The sequence below is a fragment of the Callithrix jacchus genome, chromosome 7 (genome assembly GCF_049354715.1).
Source record: "Callithrix jacchus isolate 240 chromosome 7, calJac240_pri, whole genome shotgun sequence".
In the NCBI taxonomy this organism is placed as follows: Eukaryota; Metazoa; Chordata; class Mammalia; order Primates; family Cebidae; genus Callithrix; species Callithrix jacchus.
This window is the reverse complement of record NC_133508.1, coordinates 22,878,784-22,902,313: the sequence shown is the minus strand read 5'-3', so window position 1 is coordinate 22,902,313 and position 23,530 is coordinate 22,878,784. Positions and strand designations below refer to the sequence as shown.

The window sequence follows — 23,530 nt, the reverse complement described above, 5'->3', positions numbered from 1 at the left end:
CAAGAAAAAGAAATAAAGGGTATTCAAATAGGAAAGGTGGAAGCCAAATTGTCTCTATTTGCAGACGACATGATAGTATACCTAGAAGACCCCATCGCCTCAGCCCAAAAACTCCTGAAACTGATAAGCAACTTCAGCAAAGTCTCAGGATATAAAATCAATGTGCACAAATCACAAGCATTCGTCTACACCAATAACAGACTTAAAGAGAGCCAAATCAAGAACGAACTGCCATTCACAATTGCTACAAAAAGAATAAAATACCTTGGAATACAACTCACAAGGAACGTAAGGGACCACTTCAAGGAGCACTACAAACCACTCCTCAACAAAATCAGAGAGGACACAAACAGATGGAGAAACATTCCATGTTCATGGCTAGGAAGAATTAATATCATGAAAATGGCTATACTGCCCAAAGTAATTTACAGAATCAACACTATCCCCATCAAGCTACCATTGACTTTCTTCACTGAACTGGAAAAGAACACAGCGGGGGGCATCACACTACTGGATTTCAAACTATACTACAAGGCTACAGTAATCAAAACAGCATGGTACTGGTACCAAAACAGAGATACAGACCAATGGAACAAAACAGAGGCACCGGAGGCAACACAACATATCTACAACTATACAATCTTTGATAAACCTGACAAAAACAAGCAATGGGGAAAGGATTCCCTGTTTAACAAATGGTGTTGGAAAAACTGGCTAGCCATGTGCAGAAAGCAGAAACTGGACCCCTTCCTGACACCGCACACTAAAATTAACTCCAGATGGATTAAAGACTTAAACATAAGACCTGGCACCATAAAAACCCTAGAAGGAAATCTAGGCAAAACTATCCAGGACATAGGAGTAGGCAAGGACTTCATGAACAAAACACCAAAAGCATTGGCAACAAAAGCCAAAATAGACAAATGGGACCTAATCAAACTCCACAGCTTCTGCATGGCAAAAGAAACAGTCACTAGAGTGGATCGGCAACCAACAGAATGGGAAAAAATTTTTGCAGTTTACCCATCTGACAAAGGGCTGATATCCAGAATTTACAAAGAACTCAAACAGATTTACAGGAAAAAAACAAACAAGCCCATTCGAAAGTGGGCAAAGGATATGAACAGACACTTTACGAAAGAAGACATATATGAGGCCAACAATCATATGAAAAAATGCTCATCGTCACTGGTCATCAGAGAGATGCAAATCAAAACCACATTGAGATACCATCTCACGCCAGTTAGAATGGCGATCATTAAAAAATCTGGAGACAACAGATGCTGGAGAGGATGTGGAGAAAAAGGAACACTTTTACACTGTTGGTGGAAGTGTAAATTAGTTCAACCATTGTGGAAGACAGTGTGGCGATTCCTCAAGGCCTTAGAAATAGAAATTCCATGTGACCCAGCAATCCCATTACTGGGTATATATCCAAAGGACTATAAATCGTTCTACTATAAGGACACATGTACACGAATGTTCACTGCAGCACTGTTTACAATAGCAAAGACCTGGAATCAACCCAAATGCCCATTGATAATAGACTGGATTGGAAAAATGTGGCACATATACTGCATGGAATATTATGCAGCAATCAGAAATGATGAGTTTGTGTCGTTTGTAGGGACATGGATGAATCTGGAGAACATTATCCTCAGCAAACTGACACAAGAACAGAAAATGAAACACCGCATATTCTCACTCATAGGCGGGTGATGAAAAATGAGAACACATGGACACAGAAAGGGGAGTACTAAACACTGGGGTCTATTGGGGGGAAAAGGGGAGGGCCAGTGGGAGGGGGAGGTGGGGAGAAATAGCCTGAGGAGAAATACCAAATGTGGGTGAAGAGGAAAAGGAAAGCAAAGCACATTGCCATGTGTGTACCTACGCAATTGTCTTGCATGCTCTGCTCATGTACCCCAAAACCTAAAATCCAATAAAAAATTAAAAAAAAAAAAATTCACTGAGCATGATTTAGCCAGCTTGATAGCTTAGGGTCACCATCCTGACCATCAATGTCTGTAGTAATAGAGTCATTCTCTTTCATCCTTTGCTATTGGTAATCAGCTTTGCTGGCTGTGCCCACTTCTAGCAGCTTGAACTTTCTACCTTACTACCATTTACTATCATTTAATCTGCAACAATCTCAGAATATGACAGCTATATTTGTTAAAATTATTCATAAAATAAGTCAATGTGCTCCAAATGACTGTCTGAGAACAGCTCCAGTAAAGTACATGGATTTTGTGAAAGATATTTCAGTGGCTCTTTCTTTTTCCTTTTCTCTTTACGATCTTTGCAGTATTCCCAGGTGAGTGAGATGAACACTAGGAAGATTACTAAAAGTCACTTACCAATATAAATTATCTAATTATGAGATTTTTATTTTCTGAGAACACTAAAAAAGACAGTACAGGCTCTGAAGAAAATGTGAGGATGAAGAAAATGTTTTATTTATGTGTGAATCTTATTACAGTGACTTCTCTGTCCATACAGATTGGTGAGAGTTAAGCAGTAAAATCATGACCCTGTCTTACAGAAAAAACTACTGACCCAACAGAAAAACAAAAAAAGTTAACAAATTATTTTAATTTTCTTCCACCCTTAGAGGCTGGCATTTCTTACCTTACTAAATTGTCCAACCACATGCTTCAGAATATTGGGAGGAGCATCATACAGAAATGGTTCGAGGGCTGGTAGGTAGGTGCACTTTTGCAGGATATTCTTTATGGCTTTTTTACTCTTGAAATACAAAGCAAAATGTATACAAAAGTAAGTAATCAATGAAACCTTGACAAGAATTCAAATCTAACATTCCTGGAATTTAAAAATAAAATCAATTTCCTGGTTTAAGCTGCAGTTGTTTCATTTGTTAAAATCATTGTCAGAAAAACTACTGCTTTGGTTTTATCATAGAATATCCTACAAGTTGTCTTTGTGTTAAACCTTAAAATGTAAAGTGTTATTAATGAGCTCTTAAAATACCTAAAAGAAAATTACAATTACAAAGCACAAAGTTACAGACTATAAATTAATATGTACCACATTAGGGTAAAAATTTGTATGCAGGAAACTGAGGTAACTAATACATCCCATGTCTACTTATCAACAAATATGAGAAAATAACTTAGTGTTTTTGAAGAATATCATTATCAGGCATTCTATATTCTCCTTGATTTCATGGCTTATACATATGCAGTCAGAAGTGTCTACAGTGTGCATTATTCAATGAGCATTTGCAGAGGTGCTGCTATAGCTCATAGGTAGACACTTCTCCATTCACAGATAGAAGCAAAACAGATAAGATCTACTCAACTGCAGAGAAAAGATCTTCTCGACAGTAGGGAATGTATCACCCACAAGCAGAAGAATACTTACCATATGTATCATTCCCACCCCGTCCTCTGCTCTGTATTTCAAGGTAACTTCATGTGCTGGCCCTTGCCACAAGTGAAGAAGGACCCTGATGGGACTGCAGCATATCACAGCAGCCAGCTCTCAGGCCATGGCTGGTTGTGATTCATTTTCTTTGTATTAAAGGCTGTCCCCTTCAGTTTGGAAAGCTTCACAACAATTGGGCTTGTCTCCAGCTATTTTCCACTAGATTCCACATCTGTTTGTCTGAAGTTTTGTGCTTCAGTGCTCCCTTATGGCTTTTCTCTTCACCTATTCTTTCTCTGAGGCATTACCCAACCTGGTCTTCTGGGATCACCATCTTGTTTTGCTATTGAATTGTTTTGCAATGCTCTTGAAATGTCAAGGAGCATTATGATTTTCACATCATGAATTTTATAATTGGTAAAGCAATTCAGTAAAAACTTTATCACAGTTGTGTTATTAGTAAAGAATCTCTTGAAGTTTTCCCAGAGACCCAGGCTAAGCAGTCTTGCATAGCCTCTTATTGCTTGACACATTTATCCTCAAACACTGTTTTACAAATTACATTAAATAAAACAAGGAATGTAAAATATGCAGCCCAGCTTTTTCCCACAAGTAGTATAATGTAAGTTGGAATTAAATTCTCAGTTCCCACCATATCTTAAATCATGGTGATCTTAGCAAGCTAACAAATTTAACTTCACTGTTATCAGTGAAAAGATCTTTGAACGCTATAGCAAAAATTACATATACTGTACCATAAAGACAGCCTTATTCTAATAATTCTAAGTTGATATATTATCAAGTTATTAATCAAGAACTATAGAAAGGAGTCTAATGAGACTAGAAATTCACTGAGCTTTACTATCTTTCACATTGAAGGAAATATAATCAGCTTACGATTATATTCTTTTTGATATAAATGTGTATCAAAATTAATAATCAGCTCTATTATCCAGCATGATAGAAATCCTAGTTACTTAAGACTTTGTTTACATGTCTATTTGACAATGAAAAGGAACAAAGTACTGCCACATGCTATAATATGAATCAACCTCACAAATGTTACCCTTAGTGAAAGACACAAGGCACAAAAATTCACATATTGTATAATTTTGTTTATATGGATTATCCAGAAAAGTCAAATTTAGAAAGAAAGGAGATTAATAGTTGTCTGAAGCTGATGGGGATAACTGAAAGGAGGGAAGAGGGAGTGACTGACTAAAAATGGACATGAGGCTTCCTTCTGGGATGATGAAAATGTTCTGAAATTTGATTATAAAGACAGCTGCACAATTCTGTAAATTTACTAAAAATCATGAAATTGTGTACCTAAAATGAGTGAATTTATGGTATATAAATTATATCTCAATAAAGTTGTTAAAAAGACAAACTCAGCCAGGTGTGGTGGCTCATGCCTGTAATCCCAGCACTTTGGGAGGCCAAGGCAGAGAGATCACCTGAGATCAAGAGTTTGAGATCAGCCTGGCCAACATGATGAAACCCTGTCTTTACTAAAAATACAAAAATTAGCCAGGTGTGGTAGTGGGTGCCTGTAGTCCCAGCTACTTGGGAGGCTGAGGCAGGAGAATTGCTTGAATCCCAGAGGTGGAGGTTGCAGTGAGCTGAGATTATGCCATTGCACTCCAGCCTGGGTGACAGAGTGAGATTCTGTTACCAAAAAAAAAAAAAAAAAAAGACTTAAACTCCTTTCTTGAATTGCAAATATTTTCTTCAAGTTTGTGTGGCTTGTCTTTTTATTTTCTTAATGTTAACCTTTTCTTTTTTAAAGACAGGATCTCACTTTGTTACCCAGGCTGCCATGTAGTATCAGGATCATAGCTCACTGCAGTCTCAAATTCTCGAGCTCAAGCAGTCCTCCTGACTAAGCCTCCCAAGTAGCTGGGACTACAGGCATGCACCACCATACTCAGCTAGTTTTGTTCTGCTTTTTGTAGAGATAGGGTCTCACAGAATGTTGCCCATGCTGGTCTGTAAACGCCTAGCCTCAAGAGATCCTCTTGCCTTGCGCTCCAAAGTGTTGGGATTACAGGCATAAGCCATGTGCCCAGGCTTAATGGTGTCTTTTGAAGCATAAAAGTTTCTTTTTCTTTTTTGATTAAATATAATTTGCTCTTGTTGCCCAGGCTGGAGTGCAATGGCATATCTCGGCTCACTGCAACCACCACCTCCCCAGTTCAAGAGATTCTCCTGCCTCAGCCTACCAAATAGTAGGGATTATAGGCACCTGCCACCGTGCCTAGCTAACTTTTTTTTTTTTAGTAGAGATGGGGTTTCACCATCTTGGCCAGGCTGGTCTTGAGCTCCTGACCTTGTGATCTACCCACCTTGGCTTCCCAAAGTGCTGGGATTACAGGTGTGAGTCGCTGTTCCTGGCCAATGTATCAGTTTTTTAAATCACTGTGTTTGAACAATTAGAACTTGTGGACACAGGGAGGGGAGCATCACACGCTGTCATCAGTAGCGGGGGGCCTGGGGGAGGGACAGTGGGGGTGGGGATGGTGGGGAGGGATAATGAGGGTAGAAATACCAGATATAGGTGACGGGCAGATGAAGGCAGCAAACCACCTTGCCATGTATGTACTATGCAACAATCCCGCATAATCTGTACATGTACCCCAGAACCTAAAGTACAATAAAAAAAAAAGAAGAGAAAAGAAATAATTGCCTAATCTGAGATCACTAATATTATTCCCAGGTTTCTTCTAAGAATTTATAGTCAAAACATATTTAGATCTATGATCCATTTTGAGTTAACTCTGGTATATGGTATGAGATAGGGGTCCAAACTAATATTTTTACTTGAGGATACAATTCCCAGTACCTTTGCTGAAAAGACTATATTTTCCATATTAAATTGCTTTGGCAACTTTGTGAAAAATTAATTGATGATAAAAAGGGTTTATTTCAGATTCTCAATTCAATTTCATTGATATATAGGTCTTTCTATAAGCAAGTACCATATTATCTTCATTACTATGGCTTTTTGGTGCATTTTGAAATTGGGCAGTGTTAAGTTCTTTTTCAAGATTGTTTTGCTAGTCTTGGTTCTTTTCATTTCCACATGAATTTTCAGATCAGCTTCTCAATTTCTGGGGGTAAAAAAAAGCCAGCTAGGATTTTGATGGAGATTATGTTGAACATACATTATCAATTTGGAGTATTGCCAGTTTAACAATATTGAATCTTCCAGTCCATGAAAATGGAATGTCCCATGATTTATTTTTTAAGTAATGTTTTATAGTTTTCAGTGTACAAGTCTTAACCTTTTGTTAATTTGTATGTATTTAATTTTTTTTGACATTATGAATAAAACTATTTTCTCAATTTCATATTTGAATTGTTTATTATCTGTATATGAAATACAATTGAGTGGCTCACGTCTGTTATACCAGCGACTTTGGGAGGCCAAAGCAGGTTGATCATTGGAGCTCAGGAGTTCAAGACCAGCCTGGCCAACATGGCAAAACCCTTTCCATACTAAAAATACCCAAAAAATAGCTGGGCATGGTGGTACATGCCTGTAATACTGACTACTCAGGAGGCTGAGGCACAAAAATCACTTAAACCCTGGAGGTGGAGGTTGCAGTGAGCTGAGATTGTGCCACTGCACTCTAGCCTGGGCAATAGTCCAGCCTGGGCAACAGAGTGAGACCCTGTCTCAAAAAAAGAAAAAAAAATACAATTGATTCTTGTATATTGATCTTGTATCCCATGACTTTGTTGAACTCTTACTAGTTCTATGATTGTGTGTGTGTGTGTGTGTGTGTGTGTGTATTCCTTAGGATTTTCTACAAACAAGATCATGTCACATGTTGGTTTTAAGATTCGTTACCTTTTAGAAGATACGTGTTATGATTATTTATGGCTCTGAGCAAAATACAATAATTCTTAAACTCCATACTATGAATTATATGGAAATTTTATTGGGTCAAAAACCCCTTCTATTTACCTAATTCAGTAAATCAAGTAATATCTTGAACTAATGAATAACAGATTATAAATTCTGCTAATTGTCACTCCATTTAGTAGTTAATGCTTATGCTTACACACAACATGTGATGCTGTCAAAGAAGGAATCCTGGGCTATCTATTGAGGGCATTCTGAGGGTTTGAGCCTAGTTTCCCTATAACCTAGCATAGCATCTATAGTTCTAAATTCATTCATTTTTCTGTCATTTCTAAAAACTGACTGTATCCGCCCTGATTGGGGTTATTACAGTAAGTAACAACACTATTTTTTTACCTCTTAACAGCACAAATAAAAATAGCAATTAACAAAATAAAATTGACAATACTATGGGAAACTAATACAATTTTGATTGTTTTTCACTGAAAATTGAATACCAAAAAATTACTGATTGTTCCTTTCTTTAATGGATTATTGATATGGCTTGCTCCCAGTGTTGGAGAGTAAACCATATCAATTGTGTGGCCTACTATCAGTGGTGTGACCTGCTGGGTAGTGATTGGATCATGGGGGTGGTTTCTGATGGTTTAGCACCCTTCCCTTAGTGCTATCTCATGATAGAGTTCATATTAGTCTTCACACTGCTTATAAAGACATACCCAAGATGAGGAAGAAAAAGACGTTTAATTGGACTTACAGTTCCATATGGCTGGAGAGGCCTCAGATTCATGGCAGGAAGCAAAAGGCACTTCTTACACGACAGCAGCAAGAGAAAATGAGAAGATGCAAAAGTGGAAACCCCTGGCAAAACCATCAGGTCTCATGAGACTTATTTCCTACCCCAAGAACACTATGGGGAAAACCCACCCCCATGATTCAAGTTATCTCCCACTGGGTCCCTCCTACAACAGGTGGGAATTATGGGAGTATAATTCAAGATGAGATTTGGGTGGGGACACAGAGCCAAACCATATCAGAGTTCTCATGAGATCTGCTTGTTTAAAAGTGTGTAGCACCTCCTCCTTTGCTCCCTCTCTCCTGCTCTGCCATGTGAAGACATTCTCATCTCCCCTTTGCTTTCTGCCATGGTTCTAAGTTTCATGAGGCCTCCCATCCATGCTTCCTGTACAGCATGTGGAACTGTGAGTCAATTAAACTTCTTTTCTTCATCAATTACCCAGTCTCAGGCAGTTCTTCATAGAAGTTTGAGAACAGGCTGATAAAATCATCTGTAATGAAAACTACTTAAAAATTTTTCAGAAAGTTATGTTTGTTCAGAAAGGATTGTGGTCCAAAGAGTAATAGCTATTAAAATGAAGAGGAACATAGGAGTAAATCTTTATGACCTTTGGTTAGACAAAGCCTTCTTAGATACAACATGAAAAATACATGCAACAACAACAAAAATTGATTTTCATTAAAATGTGAAACTTTTGTGCTGCAGACAATATCATCAAGATAATAAGACATCCCACAGAATGTGAGAAAATACTTATAAATCATACATCTGATAAGATCATGCATCTAGAATATACAAAGAACTCTAATAACTCAATAATAAAAAGATAAACAACCCAGTTTAAAATGAGCAAAGGGTCTGAATAGATACCTCTGCAAAGATGTATGAACAGCCAATAAGCATATGAAAAGATTTTCAACATCATTAGCCATTTGAAAAATGCAAATCAAAACCACAATTAGATACCAATTCAAATCCACTAAGATAGCCACAATCAAAATTAAAGATAATAACAAGAGTTGGCAAAGATGTGGAAAAAGTGGAATCCTTTCGTACCTTGCTGGCAGTACCTTGGAAAACAGTTTGGCAGTTTCTCAAGATATTAAACAGGGTTATCCATTGACTCAGCAATTTCATACCCAAGAGAAATGAAAACACGTCCACATGAAAACCTGTTACAATAATGTTCCTAACAGCATTATTCATAATAGTCAAGAGTAGAAATAATCTAGTATCCATCAGCTGGAAAATGGATAAACAAAATGTGGCATATTAATATAATAGAATATTATTTGGCAATAGAAAGGAACAAAATACTGATACATGCCACAACATGGACGAACTGTGAAACTTTGACTAAGTAGTAAATAAGCCAGGCACATGGCCAGGTGTGTTGACTCACACCTCTTATCCCAGTGCTTTGGGAAGCCAAAGTGAGAGACTGCTTGAGGCCAGGAGTTCAAGACCAGCCCAGGCAACACAGTGAAACCCTGTCTCTACCAAAATAATAATAATAATAATTAATTAGCTATATGTAGCAGTGCATACTTGTATTCTTAGCTACTTCGGAAGCTAAGGCAGAAGGACCACTTGGCCCCAGGAGTTCAAGGCTTCAGTGAGCTATGATTGTGCCACTGCACTCCAGTATGTGCAACAGAAAAAAACCCTGTCTCTAAAAAGGTTATATATTTTGTATGACTCCATTTAAGTGAAGTGTCCAAAACAAGCAAATCCATAGAGACAGAAAGTAAATTAATGGTTGCCTAGGGCTAGGCAGAAGGGATACAGAGTCACAGCTAATGTGTACAGCATTTCTTTTATGGGGAATAAAAGTATTCTAAAATTAGATGGTTTCACAATTCTGTAAATATACCTAAAACCATTAAACAGTGTACTTTAAATGGATCAAATGTATGGTATGTGAAATATGTCTCAAAGCTGCTAAAAATGAATGGGCAACAACTATTACCATAAAAACACAATAATTAAATATCTTAAACATAGTTTTATAACTAGAATGAGCTGATTTAAATGCCAAATTAAGATGAAACATTTCAATATGATGCCTCTAAATACAAACAAATAAAGATATAATTGCTCCCAGCACTTTGGGAGGCTGAGGCGGGTGGATCACGAGGTCAAGCGATCAAGACCATCCTGGTCAACATGGTGAGACCCTGTCTCTACTAAAACTACAAAAAATTAGCTGGGCATGGTGGTGCGTGCCTGTAATCCCAGCTACTTGGGAGGCTGAGGCAGGAGAATTGCCTGAACCCAGGAGGCGGAGGTTGCGGTGAGCAGAGATCGCGCCATTGCACTCCAGCCTGGGTAACAAGAGCGAAACTCCATCTCAAAAAAAAAAAAAAAATTTAAAAAAGAAGATATGATTGCCTGAATATTTTCAAAACATACGTAGATAAACTTAACAGAACAAATTTCTTTTTCATTTTTATTAAGATATTTGGTATAACATGGGAGCAAAGAGTAACAAAATCCACAGAATGTGAGAAAATATTTGCAAATCACACATTTTATAAGAACTTGGGCCAGGCGTGGTGGCTCACGCCTGTAATCCCAGCACTTTGGGAGGCCGAGGTAGGCAGATCACCTGAGGTCAGGAGTTCAAGACTAGCTTGACCAAGATGGCAAAACCCTGTCTCTACCAAAAATACAAAAATTAGCCGCCTGAACTCCCCCTACTTGGGAGGCTGAGGCAAGAGAATTGCTTGAACCTGGGAGGCAGAGGTTGCAGTAAGCCAAGATCACACTACTGCACTCCAGCCTAGCAACAGACAAGACTCCATCTCAAAAAAACAAAAACAAACAAACAAAAAACTTGCACCAAGAATATACAAAGAGCTCTTACAATTCAATAATAAAAAGATAAGTAACCCAATTTAAAATGAGCAAAGGGTCTGAATCGATATTTTTCCAAAGAAAACATGAAAGAAATTCCGAAAGACTGCTCATTGGTTCTCCTGCATGGAAACCAATTAGAGAATGCTTACAGAAGCTGATATGCCTTTGGGACAAAATGAACTTCAACATGGCTCTATAATTTGAAAGCTGCCATAGAGTAACAAATAAGAAATACCATTAGACAGTTCTTGACACTCTTGAATACACTTCTCCCTACTGAGATGATGTCAAATCAAAAAGGCTTGAATGGACTTTTATTCTACACCCTTCAAAATAACAACTGACAGAATTCAAGAGACTGTGGGGAAAGAAAAAAGAATGATCAACTCCCTACAATAAGAAAATATTTGGATGGGCTTGAAGCCTTGAAAAGATTGTTGATAGAATAATGACTGGTAAAGATCCCATATTTTAACTTACTACTCTGCGTATTTCCTGAAAGTAATACTGTACTAAATATAGGCAGAAAGAAGTTAATTTCTATTAGTTAACCTAAAAATACCACTTGTTAAACAAAATGAAATTTATCTTACTTCAAAAAGTGAAGTTTTCAAATTTATTTTTCTCCAGTGATATGTATACAACATAATACCATAATAATTTATTAAAAACCAAGTTATATAAGATAGTAGTATATAAAAAGTACATACTCCTACCTAAGGGACTATTTGAAAGGGTTTCTCAAGCTGAAATTACTATTGAGTCCACTATTAATGATTTATGCTCTAGCTCAAATATCCCTTTATTGCCAAAACTTAAAGAGGAAACTCAGGAGGGTGGCAGGAGAGGAAGGAAGAGAGAAGAATAGGAGGAGGAGAAAGACAGTGATGACAATGGGTTAAAGAAATACGACGTCAAAAGAAGACTACATACATAGGTTTAAATTATATGCATGTATACATGTATATCAGCTGTGCTTGGACAACTCAAAGCTGGGAATAGAGTTTTGGTTTCTCACCAGAAAGTTAAAGAGACCTGTTAAACTAGAAAATAACTTATATTGTCAGTCTTTCTCTCTATACCAAGCACTGCCAAAGAATACACATGTGAAAGACATATGAGAGAAGTTCTAAATCTATTATTGTTGGTCTAGAAAGCCTTATAAAAACTGAAAAAATGTTAAATCTTAAAAACCAATTTCCCTCAATGAATTAGCAGAGAAATAATATGCAATCATAACCAAATATACATAAATTTACTTTTATAAAATTTACAAGTCAAATAGATAATTCACTATACCTAACTTTCAGAGTCCCTCACTATGTAGTCCAAGTAAACTTCCTGTCTCATTATCCCATCTAAAGTTAAGTTTCACCAAATCGTTTTCCTATTTGTTAGTTTACTGTTTTAATTAAAATTTAAATGTAATTTAATCTAATGTTAAATTATTGTTTTTCTGTGCACTTCCCTCAATCCAAGTCAATTTTACAAACTGCATTCAAAAAATTACATGTTTTCCTAATAGGAACTATGCTGGAAAACATTTTTTTTCTCTTTTAAAAAATTCTAAAATCATTAAACAATCCATCCTACTTCATATTTATGTTTTGTGAATCATTTCAGAAAATCTGCCTTTTAAAAATGCATTATTTTAAAATGTTTAATTTAATGAGTCTTATAGACAATTTTTTTAAGAAACAAATATAACACATATAATGAAAAGGTCAGGTGGCCCTGGAATTAAAAGAGAGGTAAATTATGGGTTCAAAAATATCCCCTGAATTCGTATGATACCTTTGAAAGGTACTTCACATTCTTTTGGATTTCACTTTTAAATGTAAAATGAAGTAGAGGTCTCTCCAGCAAATTCCAACTCAAAATTCTATTATTCTTCAATTCCTACTTCATAAGAAGAGTCAACAGGAATGCAGAACATAATAACCATTCATTTTACAAATAACTTTGTGCCCATAGAGAACTGTCTCTCAAATATTGCTGATTTTTAGAGACAGGGTAACTCATTTTCAAAGAAGGGTAAACTCAATTATGATAAATTTGTATTTCTTGACTAATAAAACAATATTGTCCATGATGAAAACCAAGAGATTTTAAAGGACATATTTTTTAAATGAGCCAAAATCTTCATAAAAACAGAATTAAGCACTTACTTTTACTTGAAGATCCTCAGAACTTTCTGTTGACATGTACAAAGAGAGCAGAACTGGCAAAGTATTTGTGACTGCAACAGCCCGTGCATGTTCAGGAGTATGTCTTCCAATCTGTCCTAAGGCCCAAGCAGCCGCAGCCTTAATATGATCTTCTGGTTCTTCTGACAAGCAGACTGACAACTGGGGTACACCCTGCAGTGTGGATCAAAAGAGCAAGTGATATGAATCTAGAGCAGGATTAAAGAGTCTTCCATGTCTCTCAAACACGAGAAGAAATCATTTGATCCTTTTTTTCTTAAACGGTTCAATAAAAGAGCACATCACAGGGGCTGTCATTTATTAAGTCAATAAAATGACTAGAACTAAATTACCTTAATTATCTATAACAATTCAACTAAACCAAGAATATCTCTACTAGCTTTTACCCCCCAAATAGGGAGGTATTTAACCAAACAACAGATGTCACAGACTAGGAAATAGGCAAACCCAGATGATACTGTGACAAACAAAAAATGTTTAGAATTTTTAAATCTTTTATTTTCCTTTGTTAAAAATTTAATTTAGAATCTTTAAAGAAATTGTCTTTTCACCAAATATAATAAACATGAGAAGAAAATAACTACTATAGATTCAAAATCAAATAAATCAGTAAGAACTACCGTATCTAAGTACCTTTTTGATGAAATACATTCACTAACATCTTTTCTAAAACAGTACATAAATAATTTTCCATTCATTATGGTCAACTTTTAAATTATAGTTTTGTCCACTTTAACATGATTGAATGTCAAAACAGCAATGATTACTTTTGTTATACAGATAGCACATGCTCACATTTTGCATCTTTGGCTTCAATTTTATCTAAATAATAAAAACAGAATTAACTAAAAAGTCTCAAATATATTACATTTTGTATACCCAGGGAACAATTTTTTAAAAATCAAATTCTAATTCCAGATTCTGCATAGGTGTAATTTTCTGACTAATTTGTGATTACAGTAATCATCTTAAATTTAGTACCACAAAAAACTATCACATGGTTATACTGCCATAGCAAAGGCCAGAATTATCATATATGCTTTAATTCTTTGCTTTTAATGTGGTTATTAAGACCAATTGCCTGAAGAGATCATGTGTATTTCTTCATTGGCTTTTTTCCTACAACTAAAAATGTATGTCTGCCAATATTAAAGGTCAGACCTGTCTCCAGAATGAAGCAACTTTCCAGAAAGCCCACATGTCAAGGATGTAACAAGACTGAAGAAGCAGGGGCAAAAGGAGACAGTGCCTCCACTCCATCCCCAAAGCTCTGACTTGTTGTCCTCAGTTGTAATGAACAACCAATAAAATAAGGAATACAAATTTGCTTTAAAATTACTATTTAAATGTAAGGTATTATTGTTAGTCTTTATAGTACTACACAGGAAAAGGAGAGAGTTCCACCATACTATGTGGCTTGCCTGAAACTGCTGGAGTTTCAGCAAGCAACACCTTGATCTCTAATTATCTGAAAAACAAACCAGGTGGGAGCGGCCAGCAGCAACCTTGGACCAAATATGGGGAGAGACTCCTGGTTAGTTTCAGGAAGACATATGGGAAGCAAAAGCAATTGCTTCTTCATTCTTCATTCTTCCCATGCATAAGCTTCATGACTATCCACAAAAGAACCAAGGATCAAAATCCTGGTAACATCCTTACCTTCAGAAAGCACCACTATTGCTCTAGTCACTATCACAGTCTCTGGTAATAGAAGAACAAAAGGTAAAGAGCAGGATAAAAGGGAGTAAAGCAAAGAATTATCATGAAATAGGTAGAAAATAAAGATCTGAGGCCCCTTTTTATTCTGATGATTAGTAAGGGATAAAAAAAGTCCACATTTCTGTTTAACATACAGCAGCAGGTTTTCTATGCTGATAAGAAACCCACACCCTAGAGGGTCACCACACACACTGTAAGCATACAGGCTTTGAAGCCTTCATCAGAGATCAATATTTATGCATTAGCATATATTTTGTGAGTACCTACTATGTGCCAGGGCTGTACTAGATGAGGGGTTCTTACAAAGTTGTCAATTGAGATAAAGCAAAATCCCTAGAGCAAGGAAACAAAAACACTGCTTTCTGACAGGTACTCTGAATTGCCTAAATCTAAGAGGAGAAATAGTTCATAAAAGCTGAAGGAGAGAAAGTGGATAAAAAGGGATGTCTTAGCCATTGTCATCTCCTACTCAAGTCACAGGAAGGGAGGGGTATATAGACCTCCCAGAATACTGAAAATGACTACTGGGCATGACATTTACGAATAGGTGTTTGTAACAAAAGTAAGCTTCACATGTTGTAGATATGTACAATTAAACCTTCAAGATACAAATAAACAATATTTAAATTCAGATAATACTATGCTCAAAATAGTTCATATTTTGTTGATAAGAAATACTGAGTAAAACTTTAAACTTCCCATAACCTAAACCTTACCTCAGTGATTGCTTTGGGAAACTTGCTAATAAGCATTGAAACAATCAAAATTTTTTCAGGTAATTTTTTTGCTCCAGTTAGTTATATTTTGTATTCTGTGGGACAACATTAATCTGTAATTCTGTCTTAGAATTTCTTACTGTAACTAGAAGAAAATGAAGCAAGAACAAACCTTAGAAATGATGACCGCCATTGCTAGGTTCTCAGAATGAGCTGCTATGTAACCAAGCATCATGATGCCAGGCAGCCGTGTGTTCCCTTTGCAGGAGCCAATACAGTCAATCACAGCAGCAACCCCTCCTGCATTAACTACCAGCTGTGAAAGCTAAGAGATGGGAACAAGAGTTAGATAACGAGGACCCTATGATGGTCTTTAAATACAGTTTAATATTGCTACACTCTATTTGGAAACTAAAAACAACTGGTGAAATTGAAATACCATTTAGTGAAATCATTATATTTATTAAACAAATATACAAGTACAATAATACTGCTAGTTCAAATGCACTTTTATCCCTATTATAATGGATGTCAAAATTCCTCACCTAGACACTAAGCCTAGGGCTAGTTCATAACTACTACTGAAACTCCCAATCACAATGGGTGAGTATGAAGCAGATTAATCACTGAATGCTGAAAGACAATGTCAGACTTGAAATATTCTAACCTAATTGTTCCCCCAGTAATAATTACTAGCTGAGTGCACTTCAATTTTGAAAAATCTCAACCAAATAAAGATGTTAGCGGAAATAAGGAATGAGGACTTAAAGTTTAATGAAATGAAAACTGATTAGTCAAAACATGCACAGAAAAAAGATACTTCAGAATCAACACAGGTTTGCGTTGTCTCTATTTCTTTCCCATCTAAGAACTCAGAGCAGGAAATCACCACGTAAGAGCAGCTATTGGAGTGGTCACAGTAGGCCAGGGGACCTTTGTGATTTCTCCCAACCTGGAGCTATAAGAGTGTTCTCACTACTCCCAGCTGACATAAAATCGTAAGGATGACAAAATTCCATAGTCCTTACAATCTAGAAATGGAAAGCTGGAAATGACTAGAAACTGAGATTTCAAGCTCAAACTCTGCTAACATAACCCAGTGTTCTCAACTGGTGGCAGTTTTGCTCCCTGGGGAACATATGGCAAAGTATGAAGACATTCTTGATTGTCACTACTTGTCAGGGAAGGGTACTTTTGGCATCTAGTGGGTGAGGCCACGGATGCTGCTAAACATCCATCCTACAATGTGCAGGACCAGCTCCCCACAACAAAGAACTACCCAGTCCAAAACATCAGCAAGTGCAGAAGACAAGAAATCCTGACCTAACTAGATCATGTGCCACAACCCTTAGGCCCTATAAACAAATTCATGTTTTACTTAAAAACTAAAACTAACTACTACATATTATTGTGTTTTGAAGTTTCTTTTCACCTCAGGTGTATGTTTTGCAATCTCTCTAATTAAAGTAGAAGCATTTTTCTTCACGTATTCATCCTTGTCCTTCAGACAGGTAAGTACAACTGGAAAAATCTCTGCTTCAACAACCATTTCTGCCAGATCCACGGAATGTTTCGCAACCTGACTGAGAGCTGAAAGGACCTGATGCTGTGAAGCCAAAAAACAAAACAAAACACTATATAGCATCCACTACAGAGTTCAGATGTAAACAGTTTTGTATATATTCAAATTCCTTTATAAAAGGAAAAAAATGTATAGACCTAACACAACCTAAGATTTCTGAGTCTTGAGACTTTCACACTGTAGTCTTATATCCAAGTTTTTAAAATTTCCTAATTTCCAAATTAGTTCTCAATATTTTAAAACTCTATTCAAGTTAATTAAATAACATGACCTCTGTAAGAATATCATTTCTTAATTATGTAGTACTAAGGTTGCTAATTTATGAGACATATGATCATTTAGTACAAAAATCATCAAGCAGAACAATACCTTTGACATGATGCTGAAATGATACCATTTCAAAGAACTTTCTATTGCTTGGTTAACATTAACAATTTTAAAACATTATAGGATATAACTATTAGAATATAAAAGTATAATTGGTGACTGTTAACTAAAAATCATATTTTAGAAAGCTATAAAAAAAGGTAACATAAATACGGCAATTTCTATAAGAAACAGTATTATAGTGGTAGGTTAAAAAAACTTTAGGTCTTTTCCAAACCAGAGATTTGATCATTATCTGATTCTGTGCTTTAATTATTAATGTTAACACCGATGTTACTTCTTGTCTTCAACACTGTACATAATTTCCCCAATCACATCTTTGTTATCTAATCTTACAGTATTATTTTCACATAATGAGACAAAATGCATCATATATTCATATCTATCTTCAGAGATAATTTACTAATTATTTTTAAATGCAAAATATTCGTATGTTCACATTTTTATTCTCTTATATTATGAGAAGATTGATGTGTTTTTCAACCTTATTTTCAAATACCTTCAATTTAGCATCAGGGTTCAGGATCATCTGGGCTAAGTGAGCAACAGCTCCTGCATCCACTACTGTCTGTGCTAACTCTGGAGAATGCTTTGCTATATCACTGAGGGCGGAAGCAGCAATCCTTTTCAAAGCAATTTCTGGCTCCTGGATACAGAGTACTAAAAGAGGAACAGCTCCCGCATCCACCACAGCTTGTGACAGTTCTGTGGGTCCAAGAAAAGTAATTAAGTGAGTATGGGTGACTGACCCTTGTGCAAGCCATTTTTCACCCTGACAGATACAGCAAAGAAAAAAGGGGAGGGTGTACTTCACTCTCTCGACATCTGCATTTCAAATCAGGCTTCCTGGTTCCATAAACCATGTGGACCAATCCTGAGCTGAAAAGAATACAGGTCAATAGATGGACCTCCATTTACATGAACACATTTGAGGTAGATTAGGCTGAAATGGCTTGTTATTCTTTTTTTTTTTTTTTTTAAGAGAGTAAGCAGATGTCAGCTGTTTAAGCTCTGACAATTCTGCACTTCTCAATAGACAAGCATTTTGTGCATGGTTTACAATAACAGAGAAAATTAAAGTACCAAAAATTTACCAACCACACTAATTAGGCAGTATTTTGTGCTATTTACATGAGTAAACATTAACATGAATCTTGTGCCAATAATGTCGATTTTTAAATTCATTTTATTTTGTAGTACTTTTAAAAGATTTTTTAAAAACTTACACAAAATTGAAAGCTGCCTTTTGATTGCATATATAAAAATACTTTCAAAAATGAGATCTACTACTGATCAATATACTTCTATATATAAATGTTAATGTAAATTTATCTAACTCATGTCAGAAATCAAGTATATATCTTTTGAATACACATGTTGATTCACTTGTATGTCCAAGAATAAGAGCTACAAAAATAGCACATTTTAAATTACAGATAATGAGAGACAGGCAAACAGACCTATATAATATCTATGAAAAAACTGCCTTTTGAGAAGCATAAAGCACTACATACGGTTACAGATTCTACTCACATTGTATTCACGGCCCCTCTTACTGAATTACAGACACCCATTTCTGGAATCTCTTCCTTTCAAATTATGTTCTTATTTTCCCAGATGTGTAGTGCCTTAGTTATATATAGATATCTTAACTGTCAAGCTAAGATCTCTATTTAGCATATCACTTAAAGTCTTTAATTTGAAGATAATACCGTGTTTGATTTTTCAAAGTATTGGTAATATCACATCTTCTAAAAGAAAACATTAGCAAATACAGGATAGTGTCCAATATTTACTTTCCTTAAATTATCATAATTATCTTAGAAGTCCCAATATTGTACAAACAATTCATTCTTTCATTAAACAAGTATTAATGGAAGGCTATTAAGTGACAGGCTCATTCAACTCGGTGCCAATGACACACTTCTGCAAATTAACACTACATTCATTAGCAAAGGTATGTTTCAATTTTTAAAATTTGGTGTACAATATGGTATACTATGGGAAGTTCTTATGTAATCTCCAGAACCCAAGGTAGATGAGAGGAATATGTTTTGTCTTGTTTTTTGAAAAGAAGACAATAGCCAACAGACTGCAGTATCAATAGAAATATAACCCAGGTTCCTTAAAAACAGCCTCTGGGACGCTACTGCAATAGACTGAAGACCATGAAGACAGCAGGTGACAGAGGTGATCACTGTTTCTCTTCCCCCAAACACCCCCATACTCATCCAAAGGAAATGGGGAAAAAAGTATAAAATGTTATATTACATGTACTTTCTAAATAAAATCTCATATTTTCTGATAATTATTAACATGCTACTTAAGAATCTGACTCAATCCAAATTATACAGGTGTCATATAGTAATCATTTATATGTTCCTATTTAAGCACACCTGGAAAAAAATATATATATAGCTGAATATTTTGAGAAAGTGTAAGTATTAGTTCATTTACTCATGTATTTTCATTTTTATGTCCAGTTTCTAAGAGTAAAGAATATGTAGCAAACTACAACTGTTTAAAAGTACTATTAATAAAAACTCAAGATACTTTTTAAAAAATATATATTATCTGTCTTTATAACTCCAATTCATTTGACCTGTTCCTTGAGTAATTCTTGAATGCAATATCCTTCTTCCTTAGAATACCATAATGTTAATAAGAAAGCAAATTGTGTTCTTCCAACTTGTTACTCAATCTCATCCTAGGCTGTTTTCTATTCTCTCCACAGTAGCAGTGTTAAATGTGGGGAAGGCTGGGGCTGGCAATGGAAAAAGATTTGTCATGAAGGCAATGAAGTTTCCAAGGAACTGAAGTAAGCCTAGCAATTTTGTTCTTGCAAATTCATACAGTTTACATCCCCAAATGTATATGGTTCTACTGCTCTTGAGTAGCACACTTTTTACTTAGAAATAGTAGTGTTCTCCTAGCTTCAAACATATAATAATATTAAATATCAGTGAGTGTATATACAACTAAGAATACAATAGGCCTAAGTAATATAGACCCTACATATTACACATCCAACAGGCTATTTCATTCTGCCTCTGTCACTACTCTTTTCCCATTATTGTTTCCTCTGGTGTTTCTATGCCAGCCACTGTTGGTGTCTACCCAATAGCCATCGTCAGCTTGGGCAAAGGCTTGTGAGCCAATCCTAGACCTCAGCAGAAGTCAGCTGGGAGCAACTGTGAAAGCTCTGTAATAAACTGAGATACACAGCAGAAAATACCGTCTCTTCTTTGTTGGACATGGTCATGTCTGCAAATAACATCTGGAACTCCTACATCCATCTTGCAATTCTAACGGAAGAAATCACCAATATGCTGAGGATGGCTGAGTACAAAAATGAAAAACATCTGGGTACTCCATGACACTGTTCAGCTGTAAAACCAGCTTTGGAACTGCCCTTACTCTGAACTTTGTGTCATGTGAATTTTAAAAATGTCCTCATTGCTTAAGCCACTTGTAATTTACATTCTATAACTTACAGCTAAAAACATCCTGATATAATTCTTAAGCTTGGTGTCTTTACATAGTTTTTCTCTCCTCCTTCACTCACTGAGTGTTCATTAGGTGCTTACTATGTGCTTGTTGCACACTTGGCCAGATCTTGGGGAAGGGAAATAAAGTAAAACATTATTCTGTGCTAGAAAACCCTGCTCAGAGTGAATACATGAACAGACCACTACAAGTACAGAGCAGAGCCAGGAATCAGGTCTGTGGAGTATTCAAGGAAAATGTATACAGAAGTGTCATTTCAGGAAGTACTTCCAACCTTACTTCCTTCTCCTCTTTTCTTTTTTTCTATATTTTCTACTCAAAAAAAAAAAAAAAAAAAAAAAAGCAGTAGCAACCAAAACACATACAAAACTGTGCACACCTAAAAATCACTTCCCATAGGAGAACTCTCATGAAGATCATTTTAAACTCAAATGTAGAAATGAGTTTTTAGATGTTCTGTGATCACACTTATGAAATCAAAGATTTATATGTACTGACTTAGATGCTCATAAAAGGGTGACCAAAAAGAGCAGTGTGCCAAGAAATTTATCTTCAGTCCCTGAAAATATCATTGCCTCATTTCAAATTTTAGGTAAATCTTTTAAAGAAATTTTAACATATATCTTCTATTATACAATAACATGTGATATATCCTATACTGTTATATAACAAACAAGATTAAAAAGAGGTCATAACTATGTCTACAAATGCAAAGAGAAAAGGCTACATGTTATACCAACAGACCAACGGCATTTATACTGGGTTGATGGTACTATGGGTGGTATATTTTTTCTCTGTTTGCCAAATTTTATTCAATGTGATTTTTTTAAATAAAGAAATACAAGCATGTCTCTCTAATATAGCTACTGCAGGGCCTAACTGTACAAATGTTATTATTACAAAGGAAAGACAAATATAAAATTTTTAGCTTATTTTTTAATATAGAAGAAAGTTTCTTATTTTAAAAGATGGTGGAATATATTTCTTCTTTAATAAGGCACAACTAAATAATGCACATCATATATATTACACATCCAACAGGCTATTTCATCCCGCCTCTATCACTATTGTTTTTAAATAAATTATATGAAAAGAGTATGCAATTCTTTTTCTTCAAAGAATTACTAATATATACTAGAAATAATATTCATTTACTTTTTCACACTTATCCTGCTGCCTTAATTCATACCCTTACTAAAATTAAAATATTATGTTTTTTAAATGTTAGGGGTTATTTACTTTTAACCTTTTTTTTTTTTTTACTGCAAACTGTCAGAAGAAATTATCCAATAGCACCTTCCTTATTCACAAATAATAATTAAAGTTGTTTATTGCATATGTAGACAACTAAATGTACAGTCACCAAATTTGATGATTAGCTGTTTCTTGTAAGGGAATAACTGGTTTTATTTGGCTTAGGAATAGCCCGTTTTGAGTGGAAAATTGAGGCAGCCTCCTCTGTGGGACTGTGACATGGGAGGAGGGAGCGTCATCTTTTCACACTTCTCTGCCTCTCTCAGTTTTTCCATAATTCTTTCCAACAACATTTATGGGCCTTATGTGCATACAATTTTTTGATCAGTAATAACATGTAAAAACTTGGGGTGACAAGACTTTGCTTCTCACACAGTTGCATTTTCTTAAGAATTTCATTCTGCACTGTTTTTGGAACCTGGGTTTTTGGTTTCTTTGATTTTTTTTCCTGACTAAGGGCTACCCTTGCAGTGATCTGTCAGTAACAGGCATGGGAAGTGTTACAATTTAAGTGGATCAAAATCTTCAACTTAGAATAATCAAAAACCTCAGCATGACTTTAGGTTTAAGTTTAAAACAGAAAGAAAACATAAATTAGGAGGAGATTTAAGAACAACAAAATTCATAATATTAGTACTATCTAATGCTGCATGAATTGAACACTAGAAATGACTCTATGTTGACTCGAAGGGAAGGGAGCCAACAGGAATGCCCCTCAGCATAGCATTAGTATGGCTGTTACTAGGTAAATCAGACAAAAGTGATCTTGCTTTAATAGTGCCCCAGTGACTTCAGCCTCTCTCAATTATGTCATGGCTAGTTGTCTGTTTAGATCAGAAATGGTCAGTGCAAATGCCCACAGGGCCCAGGAAAGTAACTAAAATAAATGAAGACAGAGGATGTTTGGGGAAAAAAAAAAAAAAAAAAAAAAAAAAAACGGTCAGGGAGTGGGAGAGCAGAAGTGAAGTACAAAAGTCTAGGCACCATCTACAAAGGGGAGCAGTTACTTAGCTTCGGCCAGTGTTGCCATGTAGGAATATAGGCCTACTACTGAGACCTTTTTTTTCTCTAATGTGAAATTGCCTGGCTTTTAAGTGTTGGCAACTCTTTTTTTTTTTTTTAAAGAATACTGTGTGAGACAACATAGTGCTGGCCAAATAAAACACATCCCTCTGTGGGCCTGCTACAGCCGGAATCACCATTTTATAACCACAGGCTTAAATCTTACATCCTCTAAAACTGCCT

General features: G+C 35.7%; 1 protein-coding gene across 2 annotated transcripts in view; it reads right to left on the bottom strand.

Moving 5' to 3' along the window:
• SPAG6 (sperm associated antigen 6) overlaps nt 1-23,530 on the bottom strand; it is a 59,340-nt gene that overhangs the window by 10,492 nt on the left and 25,318 nt on the right. For both annotated transcript variants that reach the window (XM_002750092.6, XM_017974102.4), the window contains exons 5-9: nt 18,024-18,229; nt 16,988-17,161; nt 15,728-15,880; nt 13,082-13,273; nt 2,632-2,748 (exon numbers count right to left, since the gene is read on the bottom strand). In XM_002750092.6, the coding sequence (XP_002750138.3) occupies nt 2,632-2,748; nt 13,082-13,273; nt 15,728-15,880; nt 16,988-17,161; nt 18,024-18,229 (842 nt within the window). The remainder of the gene's footprint in view (nt 1-2,631; nt 2,749-13,081; nt 13,274-15,727; nt 15,881-16,987; nt 17,162-18,023; nt 18,230-23,530) is intronic.